General features: G+C 36.2%; 1 protein-coding gene across 2 annotated transcripts in view; it reads right to left on the bottom strand.

Annotated features, from left to right (window-relative positions):
• Positions 1-6,655: 6,655 nt before the first annotated feature.
• The window catches only part of Dchs2 (dachsous cadherin-related 2), a 257,300-nt gene continuing 242,507 nt past the window's right edge, over positions 6,656-21,448 (bottom strand). For both annotated transcript variants that reach the window (XM_047567605.1, XM_047567604.1), the window contains exons 17-20: positions 19,284-19,414; positions 17,051-17,337; positions 15,935-16,067; positions 6,656-12,642 (exon numbers count right to left, since the gene is read on the bottom strand). In XM_047567605.1, the coding sequence (XP_047423561.1) occupies positions 10,028-12,642; positions 15,935-16,067; positions 17,051-17,337; positions 19,284-19,414 (3,166 nt within the window). In that variant the 3' untranslated portion in view covers positions 6,656-10,027. The remainder of the gene's footprint in view (positions 12,643-15,934; positions 16,068-17,050; positions 17,338-19,283; positions 19,415-21,448) is intronic.

The following is a 21,448-nucleotide window of genomic DNA, read 5'->3' on the forward strand; positions in this document are numbered from 1 at the left end:
AGTACCAATTTATAACCTAGTGTATTTATAACCGGGTCCTTCTCCTCAGTGGGCTCTAGATCCTAACTTGTCCTCCACCCGAATTGCAGGTAGTTTTATTTAGCTTTTCTAAAGCTTGCAATTTACATTTTCTGCTTAGCTTCATGGGATTTAGGGAGCAGTATGATAGATTTACCCTTCTGTGTTTCTGTTCTCTTCACGATCATGGTTTCTTAAGTTTTCACTGCCTGGTAGTTCTTTCATGCCTCAAAACACACATATACAGAACTGGGATTTTGTTTGTTTTTTCTTGTTCTACATTTCTTTCTCCTCATTGGTGTTATTATTCATCTTTTGTACTTATTCTTAGCAGGAGGACTGACACACAGCAGGCTATAATCATTACAGGAAGGCATGGAAACACTTGAATCTACTCTGGGTTTTCTATTGTGTTCTATTAGTCTCATGTAGTAATATTTCAACACCCCTCCCATTTTAACTATTGCAGCTTTATGATATTATTTTATCTTATGTGGTTAGTGCATACAACATTGATCATATTGTTCATTGTTTCCTAGCTATCTTGCTTACTTTTTCTCAAATAAATGGTATAATCAAGTTACTTAATGCTAGAAAAAATGTAAATATGGTATTTATATTTCCATCATTTTAAATTTGTAAATTTACATAGGGACTACTGCCATTTTTCTAGCATTGAGTCTTTCTTTTTAAAAAATATTTAATTGTTGTAGATGCACACAATATCTTTTTTTACTTATTTATTTTTGTGTGGTGCTGAGGATTGAACCCAGTGCCTCACACTTGCAAGTTAAGTGCTCTACCACTGAGCTACCATCCCAGCCCCAGCAATGAGTCTTTTTATAAAAAAAAAAAAAAAAATCTATTTTTATTAGTTGGTGTCTTTTAGGAGATGTTATAATTTTCTTCATAAAGTGCTTAAGCAATTTTTCTTGTTAAGTTTTTGCTTAGTTATTTTTTTCCTGTTATACACGGAAACTTCTCTTTCATTTATCCTGACACTTTTTCATAAATTGAAGAGTATTGATGTGATTTTTAGGTAATAATTTTACATCTTGCAACTTTATTTACCAAATTATTGTTAATGATTTCTTATCTTTTTTTGATTTTTTCAGAAATATAGTTTTCAAATAATTTCTCTTTGTTCTTTCAAATTCTTATGTTTCTAATTGCTGTCTTATTTAATTGTGTGAGCTAACCTGTACAATAGAAAATTTTGGTGTAAATATTAGCTTGTTGTCTTGTTCCTGGCTTTTGCAGGAAAGGCTCTAGAGTTCTTCCATTGGAGAAGACCAGGTTTTGGAATTCATTGTCATTTTAAAAGACTGTCCACTTAAGACTACTGATTTTGTAGCTGATTTTTTGCTATTTAAGAAAATGGTCCTATAGCTTTTTCTCCATAGCTCTAGTACTATAAGCTATATAGACCAATTTCTTAATAGTGAAACATCTTTTCATTTCTAAATAAATCCTCTATGTTGTGATGTATTATATTTTAATGTACTATTGTTTTTGCTAATAACTTAAGAATTTTGCATACCTTTTTGTAAGTAGCAAGAGGCTGTATTTTTTTGTTTTATGCAATAATTTTCAGGTTTTGATATGAATTCTATATTCAGTATATTAAAAGAATTTGAATAATTCCTTATTTTTCCATGCTTTGGAGTAGTTTAAATTGTATTTGGATTATCTAATATTTAAAAGTTTGCTAAAATTTCAGTGTAGAGCTGTCAGTGGAGGAACTTCTTAACATCTTGAATTCTGCTTGTAAATTTAGACTCAGGTCAATTTTGGAAAATCAAATCGTTCTAAATTTAATTTAAATCTTTTTAGAAGGAATGAATTTTAAGTAAGTTTATTTATTCATAAACTCTGTCAGGCTTTTGTTTTTGTAACTCATTAACTTTTGTTTTTACCTTCAATGTATCCTTTTTTCTTTCTTCTTCTAATTCAAAGTAATACCTTCTACTCCCAAATAATACCTATAAGATAATTGACAAACAAGAATTCCGTTTCCATATACTCTTTCTTCTTTGATTTTTGTAGTTGTAATTTATTTACTTGATCAAAGTATTTATTAAGTGTACACTATTTTATCACTTTATATACATAGTCAGTTCCACAACTGAATATCTTCAAGGTCCTTACAGTGAATATTTCCCAGTATTTTTCAATTGTCCTAAAATTATTCTTTAGTTGGTTCTTTAGGAATATTCCTTGCATATTCATAGATTCATCTATTTTATGCATACACAGATTAATTTAACTAGATAAAATATTCTGGTTTATATTACCTTTGAGTATCTTGACTATACTATACCACAGTCTTTTATCTTAAAATACTGTTGTTGAAATGTAACCCAATCTGATATTCTTTTTTCCCTTGCTAGTAACTTGGTATTTTTATCGGGAAGCCCAAAAGATATTTTTTTCCCTTTAAAATGTAGTATATTTAAAAAATACTTCTTGCTAGTCACTGTTTTGGGTTTATTTTTTACATGGAATATCCTTCTAATATGTGGATTCTAATTTTGTTTAGGCCTGGAAAATTTTAATGAATTAGAGTTTTTGTATTTGTTCTGTTCCATTTCTTCTGTTCTTCAAGGATTCCATTTTGTACAAGTATTGAATCATTTTTCCTAGCCTGCTAAATCTGTGGTCTCTAGATTCCTTTGAACATATTTTCAATTGTTTGATTTTTGTTTTCATTTTTTTCTGACCTATTTCCTATTTATCTTACTCTATTTTCATTAGTGTCTATTAATTTTTTATTTCTCCTAGTTTAGCCTTCTAAATATTTTCTTCTATTTTTAAATTTTTTTGAGTTCTGTCTTCTTTTAATATCCTTCTCCTGGGTAGTTTTTCACTTCTGATGGATTATGCAACCTGTATAGTTTTTATGATTTTCCTAATTTCCTTTAGTTACTTTTAAAATATTAAGCTAAAACTTTTATTGACCTTTGCATTCAATGTTCATCAGTAAATTACTCAGGGCTTAGTCTTTTTGGTTATACCATATTTCACATTGCAGTTATTTTGTGTTGCCTGTGCTTAAATGAGATGGGTTTTCCTGTACTTCAGGAAGTTATAATATAAAGTGGGTGGCTGATCAGAAGAGCATTCCTAGATTCATGAATAGGGTCCCTTTTCTCTTTTTTCTGCAAAGTATTTACAAGTAGGACCTCTTTGTATCTTCTGCCTTCTTTGGTGTCTTCTCCCCTTTGTATCTAGGACTTCTCTCTCTTTGCTATGTATATGAACTTGAAATCTTCTTTTAGTACATGTTACTTATTAGGAGCTCTCTTTGTTCGCAGGATGCTTAGGTTGGCTATATCTTGGACACCCAGCATCATCTAATTTACTTTGGTCTTGCTACTCATCTGCAAAGTGGATGCTTTCCTGGTCTTGCCCCAGTCTCCAGTTATTCTCAGATCTTTCTGTTGGGTTTCTACTCCAAGGGTAGGTAGTAGACCTTCCCTTTGGTAGGTGAAAGAATACCTATTGGCAATTCCTGGTTTTCTGACTCAAAAGTGTTGGAATATTCCCCTTTACTCCCCACCTGGCACAGTTGGTGGGTTTGCCTGCCCAATCCTAGAGTTTGTAAGAATGACTTCTCCTTTAGGAAAAGATGTTGTCCATGAAGTTTTGCAGATGATCTCACCATTTTGTTAGAAGATTGGGGAAGATTTAAAAATCTATGTTGATGCTATTGTCTTGCTGGGACTATAGAGTCTATACCACTTTAATTGTGGGGGGCACTATTTATCATTTTTTACAATCTTGCCTCAGTCCCTGTTTTTCTGATAATTAGTTGTTCAATCTTCCTACTCTTTTGACCTCTTGGTATAAGAAAGTTTCTAGATGTGAGTCCTGGGATCTTTTTTGTCTTCTATAACACTTACTTACTCCCAGGTGTCTCATTCAGTCATTCAGTTCCTGACTTTAAGTACTATCTATATTTTGATGACTCCAAAGTTTATCTACATCCCTAAACTGTCCTAAAGCCAAGGCTCAGGTTTGATTTTCCCACTCAGTATCCAATCCACTCTCAAGAACTTGCAACTCTACCTGCAGTATACTTCCTGACTCTGACAGCATTCCACTGTAACACCTGAGGCCATGCTATAACATTACTAGCCGAGATTCCTCCAAGAGTCATAACCGGGTTCCTATTACTGCGTTAATCTCCTCCCCAGCCCTGCCTTGATTTATTTTTTATGAAATAGCCAATTGTCCTTTAAAAATATGGATCAGATAATTTCATACTTCTCTGCATAAGCACCAGTGATTTTCCATTGTATTTGGGGAAAAATATGAAGTCTTCACATTAATCTTCAAGGCCCTCCACAATCTGCAGCCTCGTTGCCAATATGAGTTTATTTCCTACTCCTCTTCCTTTTACACTTAGTTGCAGACTCCCCGGCTTTGGAGTTTCCCTAATTCTCCAGGTGGCCCCTACCTCAAGGTCCCTGTGCCAGCTGACAAATGTACCTACAGTGCTTTCCCCCAGATTATTGCACAATTCACACACTTCATTCAGTTCCAAGAGCATCATAACCAGAGACACCTCTTCTAAGTAATCCATCTAAACAGCCCATGTGTACTGCCCCACAACCTCGTCCATCTTATTTTTCCTTATAACTTACTATTAATTGAGAGTATTTTAAAGTTATTTTCCTCAATAAAATGGAAGTTTTGTGAATTCCCTAGGTTTGACTGTTCTATTCATTTCCGTTTCTCCAGAGCCCAGATACATGGCCTGTTCACAATAGGAACTGAGTATATATTTACTTTGATCTGTGAAGTATTTTCCCATTATCATTTCTACAACTTGTTATAGTACTATTTATTGTCACAAATTCAAATCCATCAGTCTACTTTTGTTTTTACGTTTAATAAAAGATTTTTCTCGCCTTTATTCTGTTTTCCCTCCAGCTTAAATGGCTTAACTTTTATTCATTAATCTAACTAGAATTTATTTTTATTTATGGTATAAGGATAAATAACTTCATGTGTACTAACCTTCTCAATTCCTCAGCATACATTTATTAAATAATCTGTTCTTGTTTAAAATATTACCTGTAACACACTAATACATGCACATTATAGACTATATCTCAGATATTTCTTATATGGTTTTTAACTTAAATTTTAATAAATTTTGATGTGAACATTCTAGAGATATCTACCAAATAGAATTTTTCACTCATAGGGATACAACTTAATTCTGATAACTATGAGGAGGCCATGATGTATTTATTTATTTTTTAAAGATTTTTAAAAATGTGTTGTAGTTGTAGGTGAACATAATACCTTTATTTTATTTTTTTAATGTGGTGCTGAGGATCGAACCCAGGGCCTGATGTGTGCTAGGTGAGTTTGCTACCACTGAGCCACGACCCCAGTCCCGAAGTCATGATTTATTACAGGATCGAAGATTAAATTAAACCAGTGTACTTGGTCATGTCATGTTGCTGTCCCCCAAAATATGCCTTGGATTGCCACTCATAGCTTGTTTCTATTAGTCTAAAACTCACAAGATAACGTGTATTGTGAGGAAGGGACAGAGGAGAAAAAAATGTCTTAGAAGAAATTCTGGTCCTTGTCTTATTCTGAGGTATTATATAATATTCTAATAGGATATTTGCATTTACTTTCTCTCTGCCCTGCGATTGGCTAGCAACACAGAATTACATCAGAGTTCTCACCTAATAGGTTTAAAGCCTGCATAGCTTAGCACCCTCCACGCCCATTCACACATGCACTCATTCATTATAAAAGCCATCTGTACTTTATAATACAAGTGGAGACCAGGCCTTTGCCCTGAGGGTTGACTATCTAACAACGAAATCCATTTATTTAGTTTTCTAACCAAAATAATGCTTTCTCATTCAAGAGATGTACTTGTGCATCTGCTATTTATTTGGCATGCCTTACCCCTCTCTATTACTCACTTCACAGTTTTGGTTTAGCAAATGCATTGGGTGAAATGAATAAAGTTATGTAGACTAAAACAGTAGGAAGTGCTAATTGTCATCAAATAGCCAAGTGCTGAGTTTATAAGAGAAAGGTATAGTTTGATACACCAGTCGGCGGGGCTGGACCTTTTTCAGATTGTCATAATTCTAATAGACACATTTCTTTCATCTACATGCAATCAAACTAATAGCAGTCACCAGAATTCAAATAAAATGAACTGTTTGAGAAAGAACTATGGGTTATAACTTGTGTGTTAAAATATAATATTTGACAATAAAATCACAACCATCAAGCACCCATTTTTAAAAAGGAGTAGCCACTAGGAAAGAAGAATGGGTCCTCAAATTTCATATTCTGTTCCAACTGCCTCTGAACTTCCATTTTATTTGGTTATATGTCCAGGGACAACTACTTAAAAGTGTGGCACTCACAACAACAAAGCTAGGTGGAGGGGGAATTAAAGTAAGATGATCATTGTTACTTTTTCGTTTTGAAATTTACAACACCCCTCCCTGCCGCTGACAGAAAGAACAAAGAAAAAAAAAAAAAAAAGAAAACCCCAAAGACAAAATAATGCAAGTTTATTCGTGGTCAAACTATTTTAGGTCATTGTCACCTAGCTTTAGTTTCACAACTTGATAAATTTAAATTGCCGGAGAATGGAGGGAACAATTTGGGAGGATCAGAAGAGAAGTAAAGAGATTCCTTAAAAGGCTAAAACTGTAGTGGGGAAATGACTTAGTAAAGTCATTAAGTCATACATTAAGAATTACGTTTTTATAAGTTGTTATGCTTCTGTCTTCTTGCATTTCTCTATGTCTTAAACTATTGCTTTTCAGATTTAATCCTCTATTTCCTTTTATATCCCTCATTCTTTGTCTTCCTCCTTCTCTTCCTTGCCTCCCTCCTCTGCAATGGACAGAAAGTCACACTGGGACACCTGGTTTGGGTCCTAAGCAAAGCATCTGCAGCTCTACTTATCCTGAAATCCCTCTTACACAGAATGATCTCGTATTCCAACTCGCTCAGCTGTGACTGAACAGATGGCTCTGCACTTTTGAGCTCAAGCAAAACATGCTATGAAAAAAAAAAAAATCTCAACAAGCTTATCTATAAAATCATGTGGGAATCCACTGACCATATTCACTCCATGTATTTCATTGCGTTGAAGTGGATCATCATTATCTTAGATCCTTAGTTATATCTTGCATGTGTAAAATGGCAAAAGAAAACAAAAATAACAAAGTGCACTCTTGGATGAAAATATTTTTTAAAGTTAAAAATTAATTTTCATCTCTATCACTTCTAGAAAGCATAGCAGACCGCCCTAAGGATAAAGGTTCTACAAACAAATCCTGTCTCAATTGGACATCTATTATAGATTAAATGTGTACACGTGGAAGCTGCCAGTAGTGTCTAACACATTTCAATATTTTTAAAAACAGTGAAATGACCAAATCCCTAAAGATACAGCCTTTTTCCCTTTATTTGCCCAGGAATCTGTTTTGGAAGCCAATTCAATGATTACTACTAGGACATGGAATTTTGATATCCATTTGGTACTGATTTACACCAGTATTTTTAAGGCTGCCAACAAGAAAGTCCAGAATTTCAGGCAGCCAAAATTCCACAAGAGACAACTGTCTTTTATTTTATAGCTTATGAATTTGGGGCTTAATATGATTTTCCACCAACAAGTTCTGTACCCCCTCCAGAGTGCTAAAGCCGGTGTAGAGATCAGCAAAGTAACGCAGAACATATGAGGCAAGTTAATATTAAACTTGAAGGAAAACTGTACAAATTACATTGTTTACTTAGGAAAAAGCACTCTAGTTGAAAGGGCTGACATATGATTTATTACAAACACTTAGCCAGCATGTTAACATTTTTACCCTCAACCCTACTTGTGGTGGTTTTTTGGTGGTGGTGTGGTTCTGGATACAGTATTAATACAGTTGTCAATTAAAAATCCACTAAATATTGGGAAGGAGCTCTAAATACTTCATGTCTTCTGTTTTTATGAAATGGCTAGAAAAAAATTACAGAATCATATTCAGTAATAAATCACAGGCAAATAACTTAGGGAAGATTTAGATGAATAATTATCTTTAAACATAAGTAAATGAAGAACCTACTTAATCAAAAACAGCAAAATGTTCTTGGTTTCCAGAAGTAATTCTCTTGCAAAATAAAACTTTTACACAGAATTAGAAAAAAAAAATATAGAATTATAGAATTTCTTGCTTTGCTCAAAGCAATCCTTTGAAGAGTCAGAGATAATAAATATTGAAACACTGAAATAATTAGATATGTTTCTTCTTGTAAAAGTCATGAAATCCTCTTCCCCAGATGCCATGAAGAAAAGAAAAGACATGAATCAGTCCTGTAATATTTATATGTTCCACACCTAAATGACGTTCTTCAGCATTCCAGGCTTGTCCAGAACTTTCATGTTTCATATACTTTCTAATGTGGTTTTATACACTTGTTCTCAATTTGGTCAACAAAGAGATATAGTAGTGTAAATATCAGCATAGGAAGACATAGAATTATGTATTTACAAAACTAGGTTTTAAACATCATACCTACAATGTTTTCTTAGTAAAGAAAAATTAATTATCTCACATAATTTCACAGATGAGGCACATGAACAAAAACTCAAGGAACTATTTCTGTAGCAAAAGCCCAACCTAACTACTAAGAAGACCATACCAGATGACATTGGGATTTCATTAGAAGTCCTAAACTGCTATCCTAAACTTGGCCACGGTGCCTACCCTAGGAGGATGATTTCTGGACCATTATTATCAGGATGCACCCTGGATTCTCAGGTTCATCCGAGAGAAACATATAGCATTGCCTATGAGCATCATACAACACGACTCTTATTTCTGAAACAAGGACTGTATAAAACAGAATTACTTTTATCACATTGCCAAATTTCTATATCTAATGGCAGTTAAAGCTAAACATGAGTATGAGCAAACAGAAGTAAGTCTTCTGACATCCATTCTTAACATATAGAGTAGAAACATTTATATAAAAAAATCTTCATTTAAAAATATATTGCTAAATTACTCTATGAAATTTATAATTAGCTAATAACATAATTTTACCTACACAGACTTTAAAAACAGACATTGAATGGATAAATTATTTCATACCGGAAGTTACTGTGTCTAGAAGAAAATAAAATTGAAATTGTTATAAATTAATCTTTGAAGTTTCATGTCTGTACCCGTACCCTATTACAAGACAGAGCATTGAACAAAAACCATCATTCTATTTGTAGAGAAGGCCAAGATCATGTCAGTATTGCTAATATCCATCCTGACCCTCTAACTAGATCATACATTTCTGGTTCATTTAATCAGGGATAATTATCTGTTTCATGCCTCTGGCACTATTGACACATACTTATGAAAATTTCATTCTTAATTTCCTATTAGATTTCCAAAAACACCATTTTGAAATTCAAATTATGGCTAAATGGGGAAAGTGGAGAAATCCATCTATAAATGTATCAGATCCACAGACTGCCACTATGTTTTAAAACTTAAGCTTATTTCTCCAGATTCCCCCTTTTTATTACTTTCTGTCCTAACCTCATTCCCCATTCAGCTGTTACTTATTTTAGATTAGCAGTATAATCAGCAGTAATCTGACCAGCGTGTGCTCTATTTTATTTCTATTTGTTTCCATAGGAACATCCTGGCAGTCAGCAAAGTTCATTATGTTCTTTGGAAATCTAATCACACAGAAAACCAGGTATGACAGAATACATACTAATTGATATAGTCAAATGTGAGTCCTGAGAGCAAAATACAAAGTTTAAAAGAGGAAATAACTCCTCATTAAGGCTGGAAGAAATTTGAGAAACTCGAATGGGGGAGGTTTTAAAAACCCTGGCTAAATTAGATCACTCGCTTTTAGATAAGAATGAACCCAATCTCAAGGAGCTTGCTTGCGCGAATGCTTTGCCCAGCCATTTGTGACTGATGGTCAGCAGGTATTTGGCACTGCGATCGTTCTATATTTGAACTTCATCTTCTGCTTTCAGTTCAGGTGTCCCACCACTTCGGTGTGCTCCTAATAATTCCCCACCTGACAGCCGGGGTGCCCTGGCAGGAGTCTGCATGGCCAGTAGGGAGAGAGATGGAGAAAAGCTGGGAGCCATGGCTTCCGAGAGAGAACGGGGGTGGCAGAGAATGGGGGAGCGGGGGTATTTCTGAATTACAGGGCCTGGGGCTATGGCTGGCATCCTTGGTGGAACTGCTTTAATCCCAGGCTGGGCTACTGCTGTTATCAAAGGCGGCGGGAAAACAAAAGACTTCTCTTTTGGAATGCCAGGCAGACGTAAATGTTCATCCTTTAACTTTGCGATATCATTAAACACTGAGGCAAGAGGTTGGAACTTGGGTTCCCAACTGAGCAGATAATCCCAGGTGGAGCTGCCTCTTAGATCATGATTAAAGGTTATCTGATTCGAAAAGGCTGCGCATCTTGCTTCCTGATCACTTGAAATAAAGATAGACTCTTTCCTGACATCAGCTGGGACACCCTCTTTCACCTCTCTCTTCTGAAGCGGCTGGGGTGACACCTTATTTTGAACATAGAGTGGGCTGCAGCCTTCCCCACCATGTCCTTCCTCAAATGTCTGGCTGACTTCTGCCGCTTCGACAGCGGCCATCACGTCGGTTTCCCCAGACAGGCAGGAGAGCTGGTCGGAGTCCCGGGGGATTCCCGAGTCAGGCACCCTGGACCCCCGATCACTCAGAGCTGAGTCCGAGTCCTTTCTATAAGGATGCTCATTTATCCTCTGGATTTCCTTGTCTTCTGCAGTTTCTCCTTCCACAGAACAGTGGCCGCTCGAATTCGAGTGCCTGTACAGGTTGATCGTGTCCTTCTCCATGATGCTTAGTAAGCTCAACCACTCAGGCACCACCCGCACGGGCACCTCATCGCCACACTCGCCGGTTTTCTGGAAGCCCTGGAGCATGCCAGTATCCCTGGTCAGTCTCAAGTTGCTATCTGCAGACGATGATGCTTTCTTCTCCTCACAGTTGCGTAGTGCATCTTTCTGTTTATGTCTTAAGATCATTGCAATGAGAATGCCGATGAGTGACAGAAACACTAAAAAGGACACTGTGAGGCTGATTGAAAAGCTGTCTGCAGATATCGCTGCGAGTTTTCCTTCAGAGGACAAAGACACATTCACAAACACAGTGCAAGATGTGAACTTGGAGCCGGGTTTGGGGCTGTGGGCGATGATTTTCATTTCGAAGGTGTGTTCTCTGATGACTTGACTTAGGGGAGCACCTCGAATCCAATAAACATTTCCATTGGTTTCATTTATGGAAAAGAAAGGAGATGGAGTTCCAAGAGAGTAAAGAATGACTCCGTCGGTTCCGGCATCTGCGTCTGAGGCTTCCACTCTGCCAATCAACTGCCTTCCTTGATTCTTTTCTACATGGTTGAAAAAATATTCATCTTGAGTGAAAATCGGTTCAAATTCATCTATCCCTTCAACGTCCACCCAGACCATTAAGGAGGCTGTTGATCCACCTTTGTCTTTGGCCTGAACCGTGAGGCAGTACTTACTGACATTTTCATAGTCAAGGATTTGCTTCGCATGAATATCTCCTGTTAAAGGGTCAATGGTGAAAAGGTTCTGAGCAGGAGGCATGCCAAGAGTGACAAAACAAGGTGATAAAATAGAATAGGTCAATTCTCCATAAGGACCTGCATCAAAATCCAAAGCATTTATAGAGCACATGGTAGAGAGAATAGGCAGATTCTCAGGAACAACACAATTCATGCTTGGGGACATAAACTGAGGCACATGATCATTGTCATCTAAGACACTGATACACACAATTGCAAAAGAAAAATGCTTCTTTTCTTCATCTGAAGCTTGGACAGTTAAAGTGAATATTATTGTTTCTTCATAATCCAGAGGTTTAATCAAATAAAGGACTCCAGATTTTTCTTCTAAGTGAAAATGCTCCTTCTCATTTCCAGAGATTATGTGGTATATGATTTCTGCATGTGAACCCACGTCACAGTCACTTGCTGAGACAACAGTGATGTGGCTCCCTAGAGGGGTGCTTTCCTTGACGTGGGCATGATATTTCAGATTGCTGAATTCGGGTGGGTTGTCATTGACATCAAGTACGCGTATGTCTACGACAGTTGTGGAACTCAATGGAGGGCGGCCATGGTCAGATGCTAGAATGACAAGCTCGTGGCTGGCCCCTGCTTCTCTGTCTAGACTGTGAAGCAACACAAGATAACCAACTTGCTTCGAAGGATATTCTGCATGAATGAAACCAGTTTCCACATGGAAGTTGTTCTGTGAGTTACCTCTGATGATGGAAAAGTCAACATGTGTGTTTTCATGGGTCCAATCACGGTCAATGGTTGACAGAGTGATGAGTGTGCTTCCGATCAGAGCATCTTCAGGCAAACTGAGATTATGGTACCCGACTGTAAACTCAGGGGCATGGTTGTTCATATCTTGTATTTTTATCTCCACTAATGTAAGAGCCCTCAGGTCAGGAATTCCACCATCGCTGGCTTCGACAAGAAATTGAATTGTTGGTATTTTATCCAGAAGTAATATAGGGCCGGTAGTAAATATTGTGCCTGAAAAATAAGACAGACCATGTTAGAGTTTGAATAAAATGTTTATGGCCAGTTTAGTTAGCAAATGCTTACTGAATCTCTAAATGTGTTTAGTTCTTTGTCAGAGGTGTAAACAACAACCAAGTCCAGATAGAAATTTAAAATCATTATATTTATATTTTTATAATACCTAGGATTCAGAAATAATTTTTATAGCATTCGCTCTGTATGTGTGCTTCTTGAGATTACTTCCGCTACAATTTTTTTTCTGACTCTTATTTTTGAGTAGAAAGTTGTTCCATAACTATTTTTTAAAGAAAAATATGCTTTTATGAGTGCATTATAGTTATATATAATAGTTGGGTTCATTTTGACATATCATCTATCCATGAAATTTAATTTTCTCCATATCAGTCCCCAGTGTCTCCCCTTTCCTCCTCCTTCTACTCTACTGGTTTTCCTTTTATTTATTTATTCATTTAATTTTATTTGTTCTAATTAGTTGTACATGATGGCAGAATGCATTTGTACATTTTAATAGATCATACATCCATGGAGTGTAATCTCTCATTTTTCTGATTATACATATTGCAGGATCACATCAGTCAAGCAGTCATACATGTACCTGAGATAATAATGTCTGTTTCACTCTACTATCCTCCCTTCCCCCATCCCCCTTCCCCTCCTTTCACACTATTCATTTATTTTTATTGATGCTTTATAGATATACATAAAAGTAGAATTCACTGTGATATGTTTATACATGCACATAGTATAATTTTATCATATTAATTCTGCATTTCCTCCCCTTTTAGTCCCTCCTCCTTCCCCTTTGATCTCCTTTTCCACTGATCTTCCCTCTATCCTTATGATGGCTCACTGTCCCTCTTTTTCCCCTTACTTGGATCTAGCTTCTGAATGTGAGAGAAAACATTTGACTCTCGATTTTCTGAGTCTGACTTATGTCACTTACCGTGATGTTCTCCATTTCCATCCATTATCAGCAAATGCCATAATTTCATTCTTCTTTATGGCTGAGTAAAACTCCATTGTGTATATATGCCACATTTAAAAAAATATATTCTTGTTTTTTAAAATTTATTCCCTATTCTATGAGTCATATACAAGTATACAGAGATATTCTGGCATGAGTATATTTATTCTGGAAATATTGGTTAACACTCTAGTCAAATGAAAGTGTAAAAATGATAATATGGAGTTATAACCATTCCTTAATTATAGATAAACTTTTCCTAAAGCTCATGGTTCATTCAGCAAGTAAATTTATCCCTTACTGATAGAACATACTTAATATTTTCTATTTTAGATACATACATATAATTTTATGAATATGTAGGAACATGTTTCTAAGATAAACATGTTTTGAGTATGATCACTGAAGAATACTGAATGCTGACATTTAAATGCCACATGTATCCAAAGGATTTTAAACCAGCATATTACAGGGATGCACATCAATATTTATAGCAGCTCAATTCACAATAGCTAAGCTATGGAACCAACCTAGGTGCCATTCAACAGATGAATGAAGAAAATGTGATATATATACACAATGGAATATTATTTAGCCTTAAAGAAGAATGAAATTATGGCATTTGCAGATAAATGGATGGAACTGTAGATACTATGCTAAATGAAATAAGTCAATCCCCAAATACCAAAGGCCAAATGTTCTCTCTCATAGTCAGATGCTGACATACAACAAAGAAGGTGGGGGAAGGGAAGAAAAGAAGTTCAATGGATTAGACAAAGGGGAATGAAGGGAAGGGAGGGGGGAAAGGAATAGGAAAGACAGTAGAATGAATTGGACAGAACTTTCCTGTGTTCATGTATGAATATTCAACCAGTGAATTCCACATCATGTACAACCACAAGAATGGGATATTATACTCCATGTATGTAAAATATGTCAAAATATACTCCACTGTCATGTATATCTAAAAAGAACAAATAAAATTGTTTTAAAAATAAGATATACTGGGGGGATGTTCTGGGAGTGATATTGGCCAAATTATATTGTCATATTGTGTGCATGTATGAATATGTGACAACAAACCCATCAATATATTCAATATAATGCACCAATAAAAATGCAGTGGGAGGTGGAATAAAAGTCACATTTCAATTAGAGTAACACCATGGACTAAATTGACTTGATTAGATTTAAAGTTTTAAAAACTTCTGATCAATAGCAAAGGTGAAATGAATGTTCAGAGGCATCACCTGGCACACTTCAATTTGCCAACGTCCAGGGCAGTAGTTGCCAGGTTCTGACATCACTTGAGCTCAGAGACACATACACAGAAAGAGAGAGAGAGAGAGAGAGAGAGAGAGAGAGAGAGAGAGAGAGAAACACCACCAAATTCCTGACATGTTTAGACACATACATGACTCGTTCATGCCCAGGCTATGTGGCAACATTACCTACTTCTCTTACAACACCCTGTGGACCTCATTCTGACATTTGGGGACCAAATTCTCCTTTCAGGTATCCTGAGGTTAATTTCTAAATCAGCTGTCCCTTGTAGGAATGATGCAATGGTGGGTAGCAATGGGAACACACAGTGTGATGTGTCCCACTCTTTTTCTAAAGTGTGCCAGGACATTATTTTGCTGATAATATTTCATCTTTATGTCTCTTAATGTCCACTCACTATTAAACTTTCTCTGTACTCCACTTAACTGTCGAAATCTGGAATAACTGGCATGAACGCATTAAAAATGCAAATGTCTTGTTCTTAGACAAAAGTACAAAGAGACTTAAAAAGACATTGATTAAAGCAGAACATCACAGTGGTTTTTGTTTAGCAGAAATGGATACTTGAATCATTTTTCTTTTTCAACATTCTTGTCCTTATTGAACAAATGATGCTGTTACTGAATATTTTTGTACTTGGTCTGAATAAAATATTCCAGACTCTAGAGACGTGAGGTCCTCAACACTGACTTAGTCCTTTCAACATCATTTTGATTCTTATTGAATCCTGGGATAAATGGCCTGAATTGTGCTTGGATAGACACATGAACTGGGGATTAACTCCATGGGAGGGTCTTCATTTCTGAGTGTTTACCAGTGTTTAACCAATGCCTTTTGCTTTTCAGTCATTTGAGAAGAGAAATAACACTAGCGTTTCTACTGCAGTGTTTGACCTGAAATTAAATAAGAAGGTGGTGCCTATAATTGCAGGGAGTAGAGATAGGGGACTATTTTAGGAGCATTTGGAAAGTATTACTTCATGTTTCCACCCTGTAACTCAAACCATGAGCACTAAAGTCACTAGAAATAACTCACCATTCATGGGATCAATGGCGAATTCCTTAGAAGAGGAAAGGCTTCTGTAAGAAATGGTCTCATTGCCTTCTGAGTCCGAGGCTGACACAGTCAACACTGAGTACCCCAGAGGTACCAATTCAGGAACTGTGACCTAAGCACAAGAGAGGACATCATGTTTAAAGTCTAAAGGCATTTTCACGACCAGGGCCAGAACATGAGGTCACTTTATCCATTTTGTTTATGGAAACCATACAATTCAACCTGAGTCTCTTAGATGCATCAACTTATGGAGTTGACACATTAAAAAGATTAGGTTGGGGAATAGCTCAGAGGTAGAGCATGGGTCTAACATGTGTGAGACCCTGGGCTGAATCATCAGCACTACAAAAAAGTAAAAAAGAAAAGACAAACATTGTTTTTCAGTTCCTGGATACAGAAAAAAGTTTAAAATTTCATTCAGTTTTGATTTTTCCTATGACATTTTTCTTCTAAATTATTTCTGTGTGCTGAATATAGTTAATACCATCACTGATATATTATCACACCATATACATTGTATAATTTAAACAAACTCTACAGAGAAACATCACCTAGGTTAGTTTTCCTCCTGTCTTGACCCTTAAATCTTGCATTTGCTATATTCAAGAGTCCTTGAGTTCATTTCCAAATCCTTAGTTGAATACTATTATTGCTCTAACTTCTATAAACATATATTATGCCCTAAGTACTAAAATTTCCACCTCACAGATTTGTATATGGTTTGTTTCTCTAAGATGCTAACTAGTATTCCAAAGATATACCTAGGGAAGAAAAACATTCTCCAAATTAAGTGCAGGTATTCCAAACTCCCTTGTCTTATCTGTGGCTTTGCAAATAATAGGCAAGTTCCATTTGTTCTTAACAACTGGGCTCCACCCCACCCCAACACACACACACACATACACACAAAAACCTTCAAAAAAGATGACCTACATATTTTATAAACTGAAATGAATGAGACATTCAATTCCATAATTACTTATAGTTTCTACAATACTAATATAAAATCTGTAGCATTAAATAAGGTACCCAAAACAATGAATACTGTCTCAGTGGGCCAGCAATGGAAGGTTTACATCTCTTCAAGCTCTTTACCTGATAGAAATCTTGGGAAAACACCGGAGGGTTGTCATTCACATCTAGCACATGGACAGTGAGAGACCCCTCTGTGTGGTGTGCTGAATCAGAAATTTGAAAGAACAACTCGTATTCAGAAGCTTCCTCAAAATCCAATGTTTTCACCAATACCACTATTCCAGTATTCTGATCAATGGCAAACTTGGCTCCAGGGTTACTCTCTTTTGTGAAACTGAAGATGAAAGCTGGATTCAAATCTGCATCATGAACTGATATCCGAGACACAATTACGCCAGGCAAAGAATCTGAAATAATCATGACCAATGTCAACCTCCATTAAAATTCATCCTTTGAAAACAATTTCTTTAAAAGTACAATCCAAGTGTCTCATTGTAAATCCAACATGATTTGCTCTTTCTTGGCATGATTTCTCATACAAAGCTCCTTATGAACTAAACAAAAACTCACAAGGATTTATGAGCCCAATAAAAGTGAAAATTTACCATGGAGTAGGAAATGGAGGAAGTAGAGTATATTCCATTTTTTACATTAGAGTTCTTTTCATTATATACTTACACCACCATTTCAGGGTCAAGAAACATTCTAAGCACGTATCTGTACTGTTTAGTTTCTGTATCAAAATCATATTCATAGTGGATGTGAGTGGGAAGGATATTACTCAAAATATTAATGCCAAGCATAAACTTTTGTAAAGAAAGCCAGATTTCAATAAAAAAAAATTTGGGTACAGATGTAAGAATTAGCTACTTATTCCTTTGTATTTATTTTGGTAAAATTATTTCTTTTGGAGTTTCACTGCTTCTTTCTCTTAAATCTATTATCAAGACAATAGAAAGACAAAGTATATACAGTGCTAGTGATGAAAACAAATCTCTAATATTAGTCACTAAAAACAATTTAACAAAATAGATGACATGCTCAAATCTCACATACCACATATGTTCTCCAGCCTAAATCACCCATGAAAGGGACTTTGTTCCTAAGCTATAGGTACAGTGCAGGTGGAAAGAGTATGCCAAGATGCTCATTAGGATTCCACTGTAGATGAGACTCATAATTTTCAGTTTGAGGCTTGAGCATTCTTGATTGCACCAACCACACCTTACCCCATTCAGTACATTTTGATTTATGCAGTTTGTTCTTATATTTATACTAAGCACATTGCTGTATTTTAACACTAATGCAAGTGCTTACCAACAGTACTTTCCATAAAATCAAAGGAAAATAAATATGAGAGGTAAAACTGGAGAATTTTTTATTATTTGTAGAATTTAATATTTTGAGGCATCCCTAGACAGAGATATCTGGAATATATCCCTCTGTGAGAGATGGTAGTTATGATTTGTTTGGAAAGTGAACCATAGTAAAATGGTAAGGACATTTTAGAAATGAGTTTGGTATTGAGTGAAAACAAGCAACTGCCTATGTAGCTCAGGGGTAGAACAATTGTTTAGCACATGTGAGGCCCTGGGTTCAATCCCCAGTAGAGAGAGAGAGAGAGAGAGAGAGAGAGAGAGAGAGAGGGAGAGAGAGCGCAGAGAGGTAACTGATAAGCCACCAGTGTTTTCAACTTCAACTATAAAAAGTTGGGTTGGGCTTCGCCAGTGTAGTGAATGATGTGTAACTTTGGGCTCATTAACTTCACAGTCATTATATGATCCACAGACCCAAACAATTAAGAATAACCCATCTATCACAAAAACCTTTATGTTTGTCAACCTCCACCATTAGTATAATGCAACTCTTGAAATCTAGGGGACTTGAGAGGAAAATGATGACTTTGTTGAACCAAAATCCATTTGATTTCACTTACTGTCACTAGTATCCTGTAAAGATTGACAAAGCTAGGAGTCTAAGAACATTGCTTCTTCTCAGAGAAGGTTCACTGTTTCCACAGCTGACAAAACCTGCTTCTTCATAGAGTAGTTTAATTTTCAGGGAATGTCTGCACATACACAGAGATTATATGGAATGGCAGTTGGCAGATGAGGACTCAGCCTCTTGTTGATCTGAATGCAAATCCCAGTTTTAACACTTAACTCCTTCGACATTTGATATTTAACTTATGACCATCCACTTTTTAATTCTATAAAAGTAAGATAAAAATTTCCAAGCTTGCATGGTTGTTGAGGGCTAGCATTCATAGTTAACATACTGTCTGTCTGAAAGAAATGATAAATGATATTATTGTAAGTTAATCAAAACCATCATTCCAAATTGCCACACTTACTTTCTGCAATCTCTACTGCTTCAGAGGGGACAAAAGCGGGAGCATTGTCATTTATATCAGTCACCTGAATCTTGATCAGAGTTGTATCAGAAAGCCTGGGCATCCCTTTATCTGTGGCTTGCACAATCAAGCTGGTTTGGAAAAGAATCAAGGAATGTTACTCACCATCCAGGAATTAGAAAAACAACATAAACATCAAATATCTAGTTGCAAATCTTAAAATGAGCTGGCTAGCTACTCTTATTTCTCCCCTGGCTTTCTCTCTAAATGGCATCATTTAAAATTTATTTCATAAGAATGGTAGCCTGAAATTTCTTTATTTTTGACATGTTTAGAGAACCAAATCCAGCAAGCTTCCAGGAATCATGAAAAATTAATGTCAAAATGAATGGACCGCTTCTGGGAGACAGACTATAAAATTTAATCCTATCCTATTAAGAACAACCTAAAAATTACAAACACCAATATCTGTACTTTGGATAAGCAAATTTCCTCTACTCTGCCACGTACAACCTAAATATTGCTACATTTCTATTTTACTGTACCAACAAAGAGCCACTAAAAGTTAGCTTCACACTGCTATTTTTTCAGATTGAAATTTTAAATCAATTAAAATTACAGAATAAAGGACAAGGCCATGATATCTTTAAATTTTTTTTTTTTTTAGTTGTAGGTGGACACAATACCTTTATTTTATTTTTATGTGGTGCTGAGGATTGAACCCAGGGCCTCACATGTGCTAGGCAAGCACTCTACCACTGAGCCATAACCCCAGTCAAGTGTCTTGATATTGTTCTTCTCTCTCTCTCTCTCTCTCTCTCTCACACACACACACATATGTCATATATATATCATATATATACACATATATATATGAGCGGGGGCAATGACTGGGAATGTAGCTCGGTGGTTCAGTGGTAGAGTGCTTGCCTAGCACATATGAGGCACTGCTTCTAATTGATTTACTTTTTCGAATGCCACTCGGATTAGTGCTTCTACCTATATCATCCCTATCTTCAGAGCCTGATCTTCATACAAATAGTATGATCAGTCACCAATTATATTTTGCCAGGAATCAAAGGGTTTTCTGGGACATGGACTTGCAGTGTCTTCAAATCCAGTACAATGCGGGCAAACTGGGAAATAGAATTTTCAGTGCTAAATCCAAGAAATGTCCTGGGCACACCTGAGCTAGTCAGTCCCTGCAGAGTCACCCCTCATCTTTCCACCTGCATTCTTTCTCACCTGGAGTGCTTGTTGAATGTACCAACCTCCCTACACAAGCCTCATTTGTTCCTATCCATCACCCACAGTGCAGCTCAATGCTCTATCTGGAATCCTACTTGTGAGTTGGGGACGTAGCTCAATGGTGGAACACTCATTTAGCATGCATGAGGCTCTGAGCTCCATCCCCAGCACCACCAAAACTAAATAAAATTTAAAAAATGAAATTCGATTTGTATGATTCCCCTCCTCCATATTTAAAACCTTTCCTGGCTCTTACTGTCAAGGTGTCCAAACACCAAGCAAGGACACATAACCTTCTATCACCTGACTTCTGTCTAGAATCCTTGTCCCTGTGCCTCTTGGCCTTCCAAAGCTCACATCTCTTTTAAGACTTCACTGACCTCTCATCTTCCCCTTTATCAATTCCCATGCACCCTGTTCATTCTTCTACCATAGCAATCACTACTATTAGCTCCTAATGGTTCATTTTTGTATAAGTTCCTTGAGATCAGGTGACTGCTTTATTTTATTTAAATAAATAAATAAATAAATAAATAAATAAATAAATATTGAGCACTGGATTCTCACAACCTGTCCAAGGTTACACATGCATTATACGACAGAGATAGAATTCAAGTTGCGGTCTTGGTCATGTGGAAAGCTTTGCTCTACTGTTTGATACTCCTTCAACATGCCTCTCTTGCTATGTATACACAGCACCCTAATATAAGATCATCAAGTTGTTTTTCACTCTTTTCTAAACACTTGAAGTCCAGAGGGAAGCAGCTGAGTCACAAAGTGAGTTGTCACTTAGAAGATGGTCTTTATTTCAGAGGTGGTATCCATCTTTGCCAGTTGTGGAGACTAAGTTTTAAGAAACTGAGTTTTGGAAGTAGACACATTTCTACTTTATTTTCCATTGTTAGACCCTTATAAGT

Source organism: Sciurus carolinensis, chromosome 10, assembly GCF_902686445.1.
Source record: "Sciurus carolinensis chromosome 10, mSciCar1.2, whole genome shotgun sequence".
NCBI classification, from domain to species: domain Eukaryota; kingdom Metazoa; phylum Chordata; class Mammalia; order Rodentia; family Sciuridae; genus Sciurus; species Sciurus carolinensis.